This window comes from Anser cygnoides, chromosome Z (assembly GCF_040182565.1).
Source record: "Anser cygnoides isolate HZ-2024a breed goose chromosome Z, Taihu_goose_T2T_genome, whole genome shotgun sequence".
Lineage (NCBI taxonomy): Eukaryota > Metazoa > Chordata > Aves > Anseriformes > Anatidae > Anser > Anser cygnoides.
The window spans coordinates 38,692,634-38,707,326 of NC_089912.1; the positions used below are offsets into that span (position 1 = coordinate 38,692,634).

The following is a 14,693-nucleotide window of genomic DNA, read 5'->3' on the forward strand; positions in this document are numbered from 1 at the left end:
GGACTTGTACACATTCAGGTTCTTTAGATGGTCTCAAACCTCATCTATAGTGGGTGGGACTTTGCTCCCCCAGTCCCTGCCTTTAGATTTTGGGACCAGGGAGGTATGGTAAGAGCACTTGCCAGTGAAGACTGAGGCAAAAAAAGTTGAGTACCTCAGCCTTCTCCACATCAATTGTAGCCAGGTCTCCTGTTTTACTTTTCAGTGGGGGTAGTTTCTTCTGTCTTCCTTTGTTATACTACGTTCTTGAAGAAACTCTTATTATTTTTCACTTGTCTAGCCAAATTCAGTGCCAACTATGCCTTGGCTTCCTGCACTCCCAAGCCATATATATGCCTATAATCTTCCCAGGATATCAACACTATAATATTCCCAGGATATCTCTGCCTCCATTGCCAATGCATTTTCCTTTTGTGTTCCAGTTTGGCTAAGATGTCTTGACTTAGCCAAGCTGGTCTCCTGCCTTTCCTGCCCAACCTCCTGTACGTTAGAACTGAGAGCTCTTGTACCCTCCAAAAAATGTCTTTTTTAATTTCTTTATACACATAGCAGATGTCAAGGTGGTTGAACCTCATAGAACCAGGGCCTGCAAGTGTGTTGCTTCCTGTAGTTGAAAAAAGAACTCAACATCAATATCCTGCCCTTGATCACGTGTCCTGCAGCAGACACTAACCACAAAGTTTCCATTGTTGACTTGTTCTGATTTTCACCCATAAGCTCTTGACCTGTGCATACATGTTCTTCAATGACAGTTCTTTGCCTGCTCAATCAATCCATTTTTTTTCCATGGAGGGCAACTCCCCATTCTTTCCTTCCTTGTCTGTCCCCTCTGAACAGTTTGTAGCCATTGACTGCAGCATACCAGTCATGTGATTCATCCCACCAGGTTTCCCTGATAAAATCAAATCAATTTTCCAGCTGGACAGCAGCTACCACCCTCCTCATGTTTGTTATTCACGCTGCATGGATTTCACAGAATCATAAAAAAATATCCGAAGTTGGAAGGGACCCACAGGGATCATTGAGTCCAAATCCTGGATCCCCAAAGGACCACCCAAAATCAGACCACATGTCTGAAAGCATTGTCCAATCACCTCCTGAACTCTGTCAGGCTTGGTGCCATGGCCCTGGGGACCTGTGCCAGTGCCCAACCACCCTCTTGATGAAGAACCTTTTCCTGATATCCAGCCTGACCCTCCCCTGTTTGGGTCCTGTCGCAGTCCCCAGAGAGCAGAGCTCAGCGCCTGCCCCTCCGCTCCCCTCATGAGGGAGCTGCAGGCTGCCATGAAGCCTCCCCTCAGCTTTGGGCTGAACAAACCAAGGGACCTCAGCCGATCCTCATACGTCTTGTCCTCTAGACCCTTCACCATCTTTGCAAACCTCCTTTAGAGGCTCTCTAATAGTTTTATGCCCTTCTTATACTGTGGCACCCCAGACCTCACTTGAGGTGAGGCCGCACCAGCACAGAGCAGACCGGGACAATCCGTTCCCTTGAGCAGCTAGCAATACCATGCTTGATGAACCCCATCATATGGTTGGCCCTTTTAGCTGCCAGGGCACACTGTCAACCCATGACCAACTTGCTGTCAACTAGAACTCCCCCAGATCCCTTTCTGCACAGCTGGTCTCCAGACTCTCATCCCTCAACCTGTACGTATAGCCACGGTTATAGCACCTGTTCCAAGTGCAGAATCTGGCACTTGCTCCTGTTGAGCTTCATGCAGTTGGTGACTGTCCAGCACTCTAATTTGTCAAGATCTCTCTGCAAGGCATCTCCACCCTCAGAAGTGTCAACATCTCCTCCTAATTTATCATAAAAACATTAAAGGGGACTGTCCCTATAATTGAGCTCTGGGGAATCCCACCAGTGACTGGACACCAGTGTGATTTAACCTTATTAACCCCTTTAAGTCCAACCCATCAGTCACAAAATACAATGCGCGAACAGGTATTTGTCTAGCTCTATGCTGAACATTTCGTCCAAAAGGATACTGTGAGTTATCCTGTGTTGGGACTGACTGTCATTCCTCACTGCTCTAGTAGGTGCACTCTTTGACCCCGTTACCTGCAAGTACCGAGTGTCATGGTTTAGGGGAGCACCCCCCAAGTTCGTTATCTTTTCATTAGTTATTCTGCAGAAAACTTGCTTTCTGCCTTCAGCTCAAGGACTCTTGTGAACCTGTGCATTAGAAGGGAGGTCCAAAGCACTTCCCAAAGTGAAGAAAAAGAAATTTAGAGGTATACAAAAGTAAGACTTGTAACAGAAGCTGCAAGGACCTCAAGGGAGAAGGTATACAGACCACTGGGAACAAGCCTTTGCCATGCTCAGTAACTTCTTACATTGTGAACTTAGTTTTGGTATGATACATGCTCTACAGACAGATTTCTTCTCTCTTGATTTTGCTTAGGTCAAAATTTTTTTGACTATGCATACACAATCCCCATATAAGTGAAAAGTATCAAACCAAAAAGTATTTACAATAAAAGTCTAAGGTTTGAGAGATGACTTTTACTGTTTTTGCTGTCAGGTGAAGACAAAAGCGTGATAGGTGCTGAAGGAACTTGTTTTTTCATGCAGTAAAAGCTCTAAACCAAAGCTAACTGACTGACCATTGCTCAGGTCCTCACGTCAGTACTTTGAGATAGCCCTCTTAAGATAAATATACAAATTACAACATTTAGATATAACAAACTTAGAAGAACGTAAGATGACACTTATTTGAAAGTCCTACAACAAACCCACGCTGGTATTGATTACAAGCCTGTTGGCAATAAATCACCTTTGGATTTTGTGTTGGCTGAACTCACTGATGTCTCAAAAAGACAAGTTTATTTTAAAGACCTCTCAAATTAAACTAGTGAATTCTGTAGCACTTCACTCAGGTGAATCTCAAATTGTAGCAAGAGTTCACTGAATCTTGAACATTTATCTCACCTACAGGACCTCTAGACAGGAGGATTGACCACCACAAAATCCTTACATTTAGCATATTCTAGCCAAAGGCAGAATTATCTGAGAAATCATTCTGCCCATATCTTTCTTTGTTCAGGCAAGTAGTTCAGCAATAGTTTTTGCATTGTGGCTAGAAAGTTCAACAGCATCCACAGACAATCTGGAGTTGTAGCTAGACTTCAAGGTGAATGGAAAGGAAGTGCTCAAGATGTAAATAGTGCCACTTTATTATTTATCACTCTGGACAGCATCCAGGTTACTGCTAACAAGATATACTGAAGCAGTACATCGATAATTCGTGTAATTTTAATGAGGATTCTGAAAGACAATGGGGGAAAAACCTGCACAGTTCATGTAACAGAACAAAAACTCCATTTAACATTTAACAACTGCACCATAAAGCACCTATATTATCCATCTGTTCCACCATGAATACTACCTGACCCATGTCAAGAATAAATATATATATAACTACTACATATATACATATATATATAAAATATATATACACACACGTTTTAAGCAGCTAAAACAAGTCTTTGAATGGCCTTCAAATAGATGCAAACAACATTTCTCTTAAGTGGTAAAATCCGTCAGGGCACATTCCCAGAAGAAATATTTAGAAATGTTGTTCCACTTTTCTTTTCTTTACAGGAGTTTAAAAAAAAATGGAAGTAGTAGTATCCTAAAACAACCAAAATAATTTTAAGTCCTATGTATTTAATTTTTTCCCCAAGATTAAAAGGGAGAAATAAAACTTTCACCAAAAAAGACGCACAAGAAACTTATTTTCCTGTGACAAGCGAGGCAAAGGATTCTTCTTTCCCTATTTAGAATTACAAAGAGCTTGTAGAGTCCCTCTACAGAGCTATTCACTTGTAAATGCATGTCATTTTAATGAATTACACCTATGAGATGTTGCATTGATATATCTTTGATATCAAACATTTTGGAGAGCAAATTTTAAAAAGATTATCTTTCAACATATGCATATATTGCTGATTTTCTTCTTCAGCTAATGACTGTGGAACATAAAGCAGTAACCCAACTTATGTAAGTTCTCCCCAGCCATGTGGTATTATCATAACCACTTGATTAATCTAATTATGATTCTATCACATTCTCTGTCAAGTGCTCAATTCACAGCAGAAAGGTTTTTTTTTAAAATCCTTATTTAAAGGGCAATATCTTCACAAAAATCGTTCCAGAGAAAAAAAGTCTGTGTACTAAGCATTTTAGGGTCAAGCAGTAATGTGACTTCAGATATGTTAACTATAACTAGAGGATATTAATTAACATGCTAACTAGAGGACATTCTATATACCACAAATGCCATTGACTGAATCGGTTTAAACTCACATTCTTTATCTCCTCTGTATTATGGAATGACAAGTTCTAACTACAACGCTCCATGATATATGCTATATTTTAGGTAACGTTGAAAATACTCTGTACAACTAAATCGGCATGAACATAAAAATAAAAGAATAAGTTAACACTGAAAAAAATTAAATGGATCAGTTTTATGCTTCTTCGTAACAAGAAGCAAAGACTCAAACTTTGGTGGATCTGAATAAGGGGAAAATACTTATGATTCAAGCTCTTACAAGCTTAGTAATACCTATTTTTCCTAACAGAAAGTGAACACAAACTTCAATTTCTAGTCAAGAGCAACAGAATTAAGCATTTAATTGTCACATGGTGTTGCATTAAAGGATACTTTGATCAGAGTTAAACATTTGCCTGTTTCAAAGCCCTGCCAAGGACTTTCATTGAGAAAGTTTTGCAAAGTTTAAAGCATTGAATAAGCTGACAGATAAAACAGGTTCAGAATTGCTGTTCATAAATACATTTACTGCACTAGCGCTAATATACAATGATAGTGCTAGCAAAATGCTATCCCACCTACTCCCCATCCAATAGTGAAGGCACAAAGCTAACCAAGCAAGCGTCCCTGCTTTGTTGGAAGAGAAGGAGCACAGATCGACTGCCTCTTCTAAGTCTCTTATCTCCCTCAACTCTTCTCCAGCTTTCTTCTCACTTTATCTAACAAATGCTAGCACTAACTCCTCTTCCCAATGCTAACACTTTTTCCACACTGTCCTGTTTTACTTTACATCCTAACCTTATCCATTCCTCCCTGCCAGAGTGACATTTAGCATGATTTACAGAATCAAAGAACCACAGAATCATCTAGGTTGGAAGAGACCTCCCAGATCACCGAGTCCAACCTCTAACCTAATACTAACAAGTCCTCCGCTAAACCATATCACTAACCTCTACATCTTAAACACCTTTTAAAGACCTCCAGGGATGGTGACTCAACCACTTCCCTGGGCAGCCCATTCCAATGCCTAACAACCCTTTCAGTAAAGAAGTTTTTCCTAACATCCAACCTAAACCTCCCCTGGCGCAACTTTAGCCCATTCCCCCTCGTCCTGTCACCAGGCACGTGGGAGAACAGACCAATCCCCACCTCGCCACAGCCTCCTTTAAGGTACCTATAGAGAGCGATGAGGTCACCCCTGAATTTAGATGGAGATTTGAGTACTGTAGTCATATATGTTTAGCATGTACTTCATTAAGTTAATTATCGCATCCAGGGGTGTTAACTTGAATATTCGTTTTACAAATCATCAAGCAAAAAGTTTCACTTCCGGCACTATGGCCTTCAAGGTTCTGTTCTGAAGACGTTTGTATGCCAGAACAGGACAGTCCTGCTACCACAAGACACCCTCCTTTGCCGGCTTCTTATACCAGGATTGCAAACATCCATCCACAAAGTTTGTATATGAGATAAGTGGAAGCAAGCTTAATTCCCCCTTGCCCAAGGACAGCACTTATCAGTGACACTAGCAAGTCTGACTATTCTCCATACATTGTCTGTGTGCTTTTTTTTTTTTGAGGTCAGGTTAATTCTGCTCAAAACAGGTTTTTAAAATAGGTCTTTAAAAATTCAACAGCAGCACTAGAAACTGTTTGAGTACTTCTGCCTTACCCTTGGCAGACACTGATAAAAAACAGCAAGATAAGACACACTAAACCATTCTTTCATGATGCTAACTCCAAGGGATGTATACATAGTATTTCAGCTGTGGAGTGTAGAAACGGAGACTAGGGAGAAGGATGGAAGAAGAAAGTTATTGGCAATATTTTTTACCATCATTACATCGATGATACTATCCATTCAAACCATCAAAACCAAATATGCTCTTTAAAGCACAACACAGCATCTTACTTGTCTCAATATCCCCTGTATTTACATTAAAGAGCAAAAGCTGGACTTTCTAAAGTTGTATTTCAGAATTTGCTGTGGGAACAGCAGTAGACCCAAGGGAACTATTCTTGATACGGTTGCTATTTTCAAGTTACTTTCAGGGACCTAAGGGCACACTTATGCACACCTAGTACAGCCCAACCTCAACTTAAAAGGACTGGGGAAGGAAAAGGGTTCTTTTAATCAAAGCAGACCAAGGATACAGAGATAAAATAAATTCCTGACTCTGTTTAAATATTTCACTGAAGTCCTAAACAAGTCACATCTTGGATTGATATCTCCTTCCTTAGTTCACAGGGGCAGTAACTAACAGTTGTTTTTAAGAAGGGAAAAATATATAAGCATGTGAGTCACTAAATGTGTCTTAGCTCTTTTCTTTACTAAAATAATCTACTTGTTTTCCAACCATTCAGTAAAGGCATTATGATTGTTCCTGACCATCACAGTTTGATGGGATTCTGGGTCTCTAGGGGATAACTGACAGGAAAGACTGTAGAAGACCATACTTCTACAGAATTAACAGGTGATCACAAAACTAAAGAAGTCCAAACGTAACTGTAAACACAATAACAGTAATTTTTATTTTATTTTTTCTTACAATTGATTATATTACATATTGTTAATAAAAAATCATCTATATTCCTCTATTATTGGAGACAGCCATACACAGACACAAGCACACTGCCTAGCACAGAGCAGCTGGATGATCTACTGAAACTTCTTCCAGGAAAGCTAATCTGTATTTCTGAGAAAATCAGAGATACAGTAGTCATGGCCTCTACTGTTGTGAAAAAAATAAAAAAACGTCTAGCCTTTTTTCTCTCCATCCTCAATCCTAACCATTATTTCTCAAGACAAAACGATGAAGTGTGCTCTTCAGTGGAGTTCAGATTTCAGAAGCCTAAGCATCAATCAAATGTATCTTTTACGCCTATAATTAAAAAAAAAAAGCCATTTTTTTCCCCAAAGATGCTACAACACCTGCAATGCCACTGATTGATAAGCTTCTACAACTGCACAAAATCAAAATCAATTGCTAAAAACATTGGTAATGTATTCAAGTTTTTAAAAACGATAATCCTAATCACCCATATGAATAACCTGAGACATCCAATAGATTACCTATATCCTCAAATAGTCTTTTGCAGCTTGTACTTGATCCCAATGTCTCCTGGAATCCCATGATTATTTCATATGATTTAAATATGAAATGAAGTTTAAGCAATTTACATAATTTCACTATTTGTTTTAATTAGGGAGAAAAATCAATAAATAGAATATTTAATTCCAACTTTATATTACCTACTCCCAGATTATGGCATTTTTATAAGTAAGACTTCAATAACTTATTTTCCACTGGAAGTATCTAGTTGGAACAGAGTTATTTGTTCATGTTTCTTGGAAGTAGCAACTGTCTTTAAAAAAGGAAGGCAATGAACATCAAAATGGCAAAGATACTTCCACAAATACTGTAAAAACACAGCAAGTGCACTTTAAAAGTTACTTGTTAATGTACAAGATTCTCTTTCACGGTTGTCCTAACAATATTAGGTATGTAGCAAATACCATATTTCCCCCTACATTGTTAATGTCATTACCCTTTAAACAAAATAATTGTCAAGTCTAGTAATCAACTAAGCATTTTCTTTCTTCTGAAAAGCCCTAATAAAATAAATCCTAGTAGGATTAGCAGGATCACTACTATCACTAATAGGATAAATCCTTAACACTTCCAAATGAGAAAAAAAATACATGACCACTTTAAAAGTGTACAAAAGGTCCTAAGGATCAATGTAGCTAATCCTAACACATAGAACAGGTGTGATTTTGTGACAACTACAGGGCTAAGTCATTCTTCCCTGGCAAATAAAGCTTATTAATATACAACTGAGGATGAACCTTTCTTAACCTATTTGCAGCCTAAAATCTCCTCCTTAAAAAGAAGAGGCAGTCGTAACTTAGCAACTGTCACTTGACCTGTACTTGACAGCTTTCTTTGCCAGAGACACTTAAAAAAAGAAACAAAAAAATACACACAAAAAATAAAAACTATCCTACTACAATCTTAATTTATATCACTTCCTGCCTTCAAAATCATTTTATAAATTCTGACAAACTCAATTTTTGCTATTTTTTTCCCAAAGGAAAATTTGATCAGTCTCAGTAAAATTTCTGCTGTAATAAACCAGTGTTCTCTTTCCTGCCTTTAAAATAAACTATCTGCCTTTAAAGTAAAATCTCATGCCTGATCGTTGTTGTAGAGTGGGCTATGCAGTCCCTCTAATGACAGCTGCCTGCTGTCCTACCTATCCATAATCAAGTAATAAACAACAAATAATTCCATCCCCACGTTTTTATTTCCCCAAAAGAAACACAGTCCACCAAATACGGTAAAAACCAAAAGCAACAACAGGAAAAAGGTCAGCAGCTGTCTGACTCAAGAAAACAAAATCCAGAGGCAATACCCAAGCCTAGGCAGCAACTACACTAAGAGTTGAGGCTGATCAAATATGTATGACTTATTGGTTATATTTAAATGACAGTCCATCAAGTTAATATACATTTAAGGACTTCTCAGTTAAGATTAGAAAATTTGATAATGAAAAAGATTTAAATAGTAAATGTTGTATGGGGATATTATAAAGCAAAAGGAGCATCTAAAGAAACAAGTGTAAATTTATTGATGGTTTTGCATAGGGTAAACCACAATGAAATAATAATGGAAAGTGCAACCCTTCAAAAAAAGTTGAAAAATAAAAAAGAATTCATGAACATTTGAAAGGATAAGTAGGAAGCAATATTTTCTACAATGTATTTAAATAAAATTTCCTATTTTTTAAATAGATACAATCTAGCCATGAAATCATCCTCTAAATAAGTTTTATGACATTTCAAATCTGTACTGTAGTTTTACTGATGATTGTATATCACAATTAAGTTATAAATAAAAATTCTAACATTTCCCTTAAAAACTTTGTGTCTGAATTTTCTGAACTTGGATGCAGTGATTCGCTAACACTTACAAAGTCATCACTACTGAAGTCAACCTTCAGTACAGAGGTTTTCCTTTTTTTTCCTCCCACAAATACAATTCTCCTCCCACTGGTATTCTGCTAATGTCAAGAAGAAGGATGACTTATCAGCTGGCTGGATGAAAATTCACTGAAACAAGTGACTATGACTCTGCAATGGATCATTCCTTTGAAATTATTCATTAAAAAATATTTGCAGAAGTCATTTGAAACATTAATGGAAGCTAATCACATGCAAAAACAGTAAGTTACCAAAACATTTCAGAGAAATTTTCCAGCATCAGTTGCTTCAGCTCCAAATGAATTGGAAAAGTATCTGACCCCACCATAATGGGCTACTGCTTGTGTATTTTAAAAAGTTAACTGACCTTTCCCAGTTTGAAATGATATTCATTTGGTTTACTGAGATTTTTAGAAAAGCACCGATTCACAATGGTTAGTGTTAGATAATGTGCTGCACCATGCATCTACAGTTTTTTCCTGTGCAGATCATTAGTGAGTTTCATTCCAGTATAAAATAGGGAGATATTTTTCAGCATGAAATAAAAACTATTAAGTCACTTCATAGCAGAAAACTGACTATATATACAAAACAATTTATATTATTTAAATAAGTACGAATAAAAAGCAGGTAATTGAACAGAAGAATGAATGACATTCATCTATAACATTTTCATCCTCAAATGCTGGTCTATAGAATTCCTAACTTGCAAATGGTAACTTCTAGGCCCTGTCCTGCACACTAGTCCAGACAGAATGCACTGCTGAAGTAGGTAAGAGACTAGCTTAGTTTCTACAGGACCAAGTAGAAAAATCTTGAACAATTCTTGTTTACTCACTTGATGCTTTTGTTGCATCATTGCTGATAATCCTTACTTACCATCACTGGTAATCGTGATAATCCTGTACAGAACCCAAGACTGACTGAGATTTGTCAAGCTGCAAAACTTTGAATAAGCCCAACTGGTCATACGAGTCTGAATGCTTACTTGTATTTTGCATTCCTCTGAATTGCTTTTAAATACTTCTGACTTATCTTCAATTTAGATAACATACATCCTAGCAATAGTCTGTACACCTAGACAAACCTTTTAGTAGTGTTTAAGACATGTTCTTCTACAATTACTAGATGAAGTTTTACAGCAAGTTGCAAGTATACGATGAATACACTTCTGTTTGTTCCAGCATTTTTGAGATAAGCAAGAGAGGAATTTGCCCCTTAAAATGTCAATGTAATCCTATAAAAAGCTCATTTTGTTCCACTTCAGATTTTTTTTAACATACAGTTCTACCAAGACTTTGATATGATGAACTATTAAACGCTTTTTATATACTGGTCTGTAATGCTTAAATTTAATTATGTCTTTTTAATTTATCAGCTTCTGTAACAAAGAGCTCTTTTAAGATGGGAATAACAACACCTTTATAAAGCCAATAATACATTAAAAAAATCTACAAAGTAAGAACAATTTTACCTCCTGAAAGCAAACAAACCAAAAAAGCAAACCAAAAAACAGGCTTACCTGCATCAGCTCTGGACCGTTGACCTGGTGATTTTCCAAATGGGGTCTTCATTCATCTGTGTTTAAGTGAGCAGCAAAGCTGCTGGACTAGGGTGAAAATCCAGTTCTTCCCAGATCCCAGGATATCTTCTTTTTATGAAATAAAACAGCTACTTATTAATCCACTATTCAATCACAAATTTGTTCTTCAAATGTAGAAGACGCACTTTCAGTTATATCGCTCTGAAAAACAAAACAGGTGAAGTATAGATAGTTTGATTTGAAGCTTAAAGTAAGCATTAAAATAAAACAGTATTTTTTGCTTTCATACTCAATTGGAATTTCCTTCATATTCTGTTATTCTGAACACACTGAGCAAACAGGGGGCACGTAGGCCAGTAGACAGCAAAATAAACAATAAGGATGCTGCTTTTCCATCATATTCACAGTCAAGTTCCGTATCAGATCAACGTCAGCTACACACAACTGCACATAGGAAACCTTCTTTAAAACCACTTAGCTTAGCACAGGGAAGAGCGTCTACTAACTTAGTGCAAGTTCTTGTTTCAGGGTTTCTACCTTCAGCAAGAGGTAAGGCACAAACCTACTATTTCCATTTATTATAAATAAAACACTTCACACCCACATATGAAAGTAACCTTTCCACATAAAGTTTAAAAAAAGTCTGTAGAAAAAAACTCTTTAAAGGTATCAAAACCAGACTCCACTGCTACAACTACTCAAGATCAACTAGCTGAACAAGTTGTCGGTTCACAGAAGACCTACAAAATTCTTGGTGATTCTCTACTTCTAAAGTCACCTGATTCCTAGAATATTTAGTCATTACTTTCCTCTAGATGAAGGAGATAATTGAGGACAACTTTTTAAAGTCCTACTGAAGATTTAAATTACAACTAGTAAACTCAAATCACTTAAAGTGACATGTGATAACACAATCATTAGGCATAGACAACATGGATTCACAAAAGGAAAGGCTTTTCTCACTAATTTGATAACCTATGATAAGATCATCTGTTTAGCGGATGAAGCGAAGATGGTAGATGTGGTTTTTCTGGATTTTACCAAGGCATTTGATACTGTCCATCATGGAATTCTTCTGGACAAACTGTCCAGCTGAAATGGGACAGGTACACACTACACTTGGTGATGAACTGGCTTGACAGCAGAAATCAAAGGCTTGTAAGTGAATGGGGCTACATCCTGCTGGTGGCCAGTCACTAGCAGCGTCCCCGAGGGCTCTGTTTTGGGGCCAGTCCTGTTCAGCATTTCTGCTGGTGATCTGGATGGAGGAGTGGAACGCATCCTCAGTAAATCTGTTGATGATATGAAACTGGGAGGTGCTGTTGACTCCTGGGAGGGATGAGATGCCTTGCAGAGGGATCTAGATTGCACTGGGATCTAGAACACTGGGCAATCAGCAATGGCATGAAGTTCTACAGGTACCTTAAAGGAGGCTCTGACGAGGTGGGGGCTGGTCTATTCTCCCATGTGCCTGGTGACAGGACGAGGGGGAATGGGCTAAAGCTGCACCAGGGGAGGTTTAGGTTGGATGTTACGAAGAACTTCTTTACTGAAAGGGTTGTTAGGCATTGGAATGGGCTGCCCAGGGAAGTGGTTGAGTCACCATCCCTGGAGGTCTTCAAAAGACATTTAAGATGTAGAGCTTAGTGATATGGTTTAGCGGAGGACTTGTTAGCGTTAGGTCAGAGGTTGGACTCGGTGATCTGGGAGGTCTCTTCCAACCTAGATGATTCTGTGATTCAACAAATGTCAGGAAAACACTGAGTGCTGCACCTGAGTAGCTGCAGCAGCTTAGCAGAAAAGGACCTGGGAGTGCTGGTGACAGCAGACTCAGCAGTAGCAACGTGCCCTACCAGCCAAGCAAAGAAACCATGTTTTGGGGTGCATTAAATGCAGCAGAGTCAGCTGGTGAAAAGGGGTGATTTTCCTGCTACATTTAGCATTGGTACAGCCTCATGTTGAATGCTGCATGCAGTTCTAAGGCTCCACAACATAAAAGGATGTTAAGGTACATGAAAGATCTCAGAGGAGGCAACAAAGCTGGTAAAAGGGATGGAAGGCATCTCCTGTGAAGGGAGGCTGAGGACACTCTGGTTATCTGGTCTCAAGAAGGACGCCAAGAAGCAACCTCCTGGCTCTCTGCAACTCCCTAACGAGGGGAAGGGCAGAGGGAGGTGCTGGCCTCTGCTCCCTGGGAACCCATGGCCGGATGCACAGGAATAGCACAAAGCTGTGCCAGGGGAGGTTCAGACTGGACAGCAGGAAAAAATTCTGTACCATAAAGGCTGTGAAACACTGGAACAGGCTTCCTAGGGAGGTGGCTGATTCCTCAAGCCTGTCAGTGTTCAAGAGGCATTTGGATATAAAGCAGATATACATATATATATATATATATATATGCGCCCCATGCCTGTCCACATTGAAGAGGCACTTAGATAATACTCTCAATGATGTGTTTCAATTTTGGGTTGTACACAGTTAAGACAGCAGGTTAGGTCAGACCATTCTTTTTAGCCCCTTTTCCTGAAGAAATGTCATTGCTGTAATCACATTCACTGTCATCTGTTAAACGGAAGATGACTTTCTCCCTTTTATTTCAGTTTTGCGACCCGCTGCCAGTTTTGATAAACAGGTTAAAAACAAAAGAATGCCCCTAACCAGTGACCAAGCTGAGAGAAAAGGTGTATCTTATGCTTGTGCCTTACTGAATAAGGGAATAGACAAGGACTTGCCTTGAGGTATGGTGCAACTGTTACACAGAATAAATAACTTTACATCTAGCAGCATTTGCCAATTCTTCCATGAATAACATTCATTAACTTCTAGGCACATTAGAGTACTACAGTGGAATACTGCTAGGAGGAAAGAGCAATAGGGAGACAAAACTACCTACTAATTTCTCATTTTTCTATTTTAAGCAAGCATTTGGTAATTTGTAGTTTTTGGAAAGATCAGTGTTTAGAAGAATTAACTTAAACATTCAGTCAGGAACTTGTACAAATTTGTGAAATGGAAGTTCAACATTCTTTTAAAGGAGCATATAATTTTTTCCACATTTCACCTCCTCTCAAAATCTACCACTGTATAAACAACAATGCTGAAGGATACCCAGGCAACAACACTGGAAGTTTAAACAGCACTTGAAGACGCAAGAGGAAGCAATTGATTTAACTACTTTACTAGAACACAGCATGACAGTATTTTTTTCCCTACCAAACTCAAAAATACTTTATTCTAGATCAAAATACTTTAATACAGAAATATTCCTGATTATGAAAACAAATAAATTCACAGCAGTGCTCTCGTATACTGCCATATTCAGTCTCAGAGGCTCTGTGTACCCATATAAGAGAAATCCACTTTTCCTACAGTCCAGAGAGAATCAGCTGTAATCTAGTATACTTCTCTATTTTTAATAAAAATGAAATAAAGTGTGCTTTTCTAAAGCTTGCATTATGAATTCAATTTACGTCTTAGTTTCACTCGGACAGTTGTGAAGACCAACTAAGAATAAGAAGGCTATTCAAAATAAGGAGTGCTAAGACCAGGTTAGAATAGTACAATCATACTAACAGAATAGGGAGGAAGATGCATTAAGACTGAAAAAATAGAGCTACGTTAAAGCTGTATTTTTTCCACCTTAAAGGTAAAAAGAAAGAAAAAACAGCAATGCATACATGGTACATACATACATACTACACAGCTTTTCCTGTAAGGCAGTTTAACCACCCTCTACAACCTCTTCATTATTTAGAAAAATTAAAATACATATATGAGCTTTTAACTCTCCAGAATAAATATAAACATTTAAAATAATACTCTACCTTAAATTACATGCATTTCACTGCAACACATAGCAAAAAAGATGTTTACTGCACTCTAGTGAA

The 14,693-nt window shown here is 38.2% G+C and overlaps 1 protein-coding gene across 4 annotated transcripts in view; it reads right to left on the reverse strand.

The window, feature by feature from the left end:
• Positions 1-14,693, reverse strand: part of SPIN1 (spindlin 1) — a 57,512-nt gene that overhangs the window by 14,800 nt on the left and 28,019 nt on the right. For all 4 annotated transcript variants that reach the window (XM_066989077.1, XM_066989076.1, XM_066989078.1 and 1 more), the window contains exon 2: positions 10,786-11,007. In XM_066989077.1, coding sequence (XP_066845178.1) covers positions 10,786-10,837 — 52 coding nt within the window. In that variant the 5' untranslated portion in view covers positions 10,838-11,007. The remainder of the gene's footprint in view (positions 1-10,785; positions 11,008-14,693) is intronic.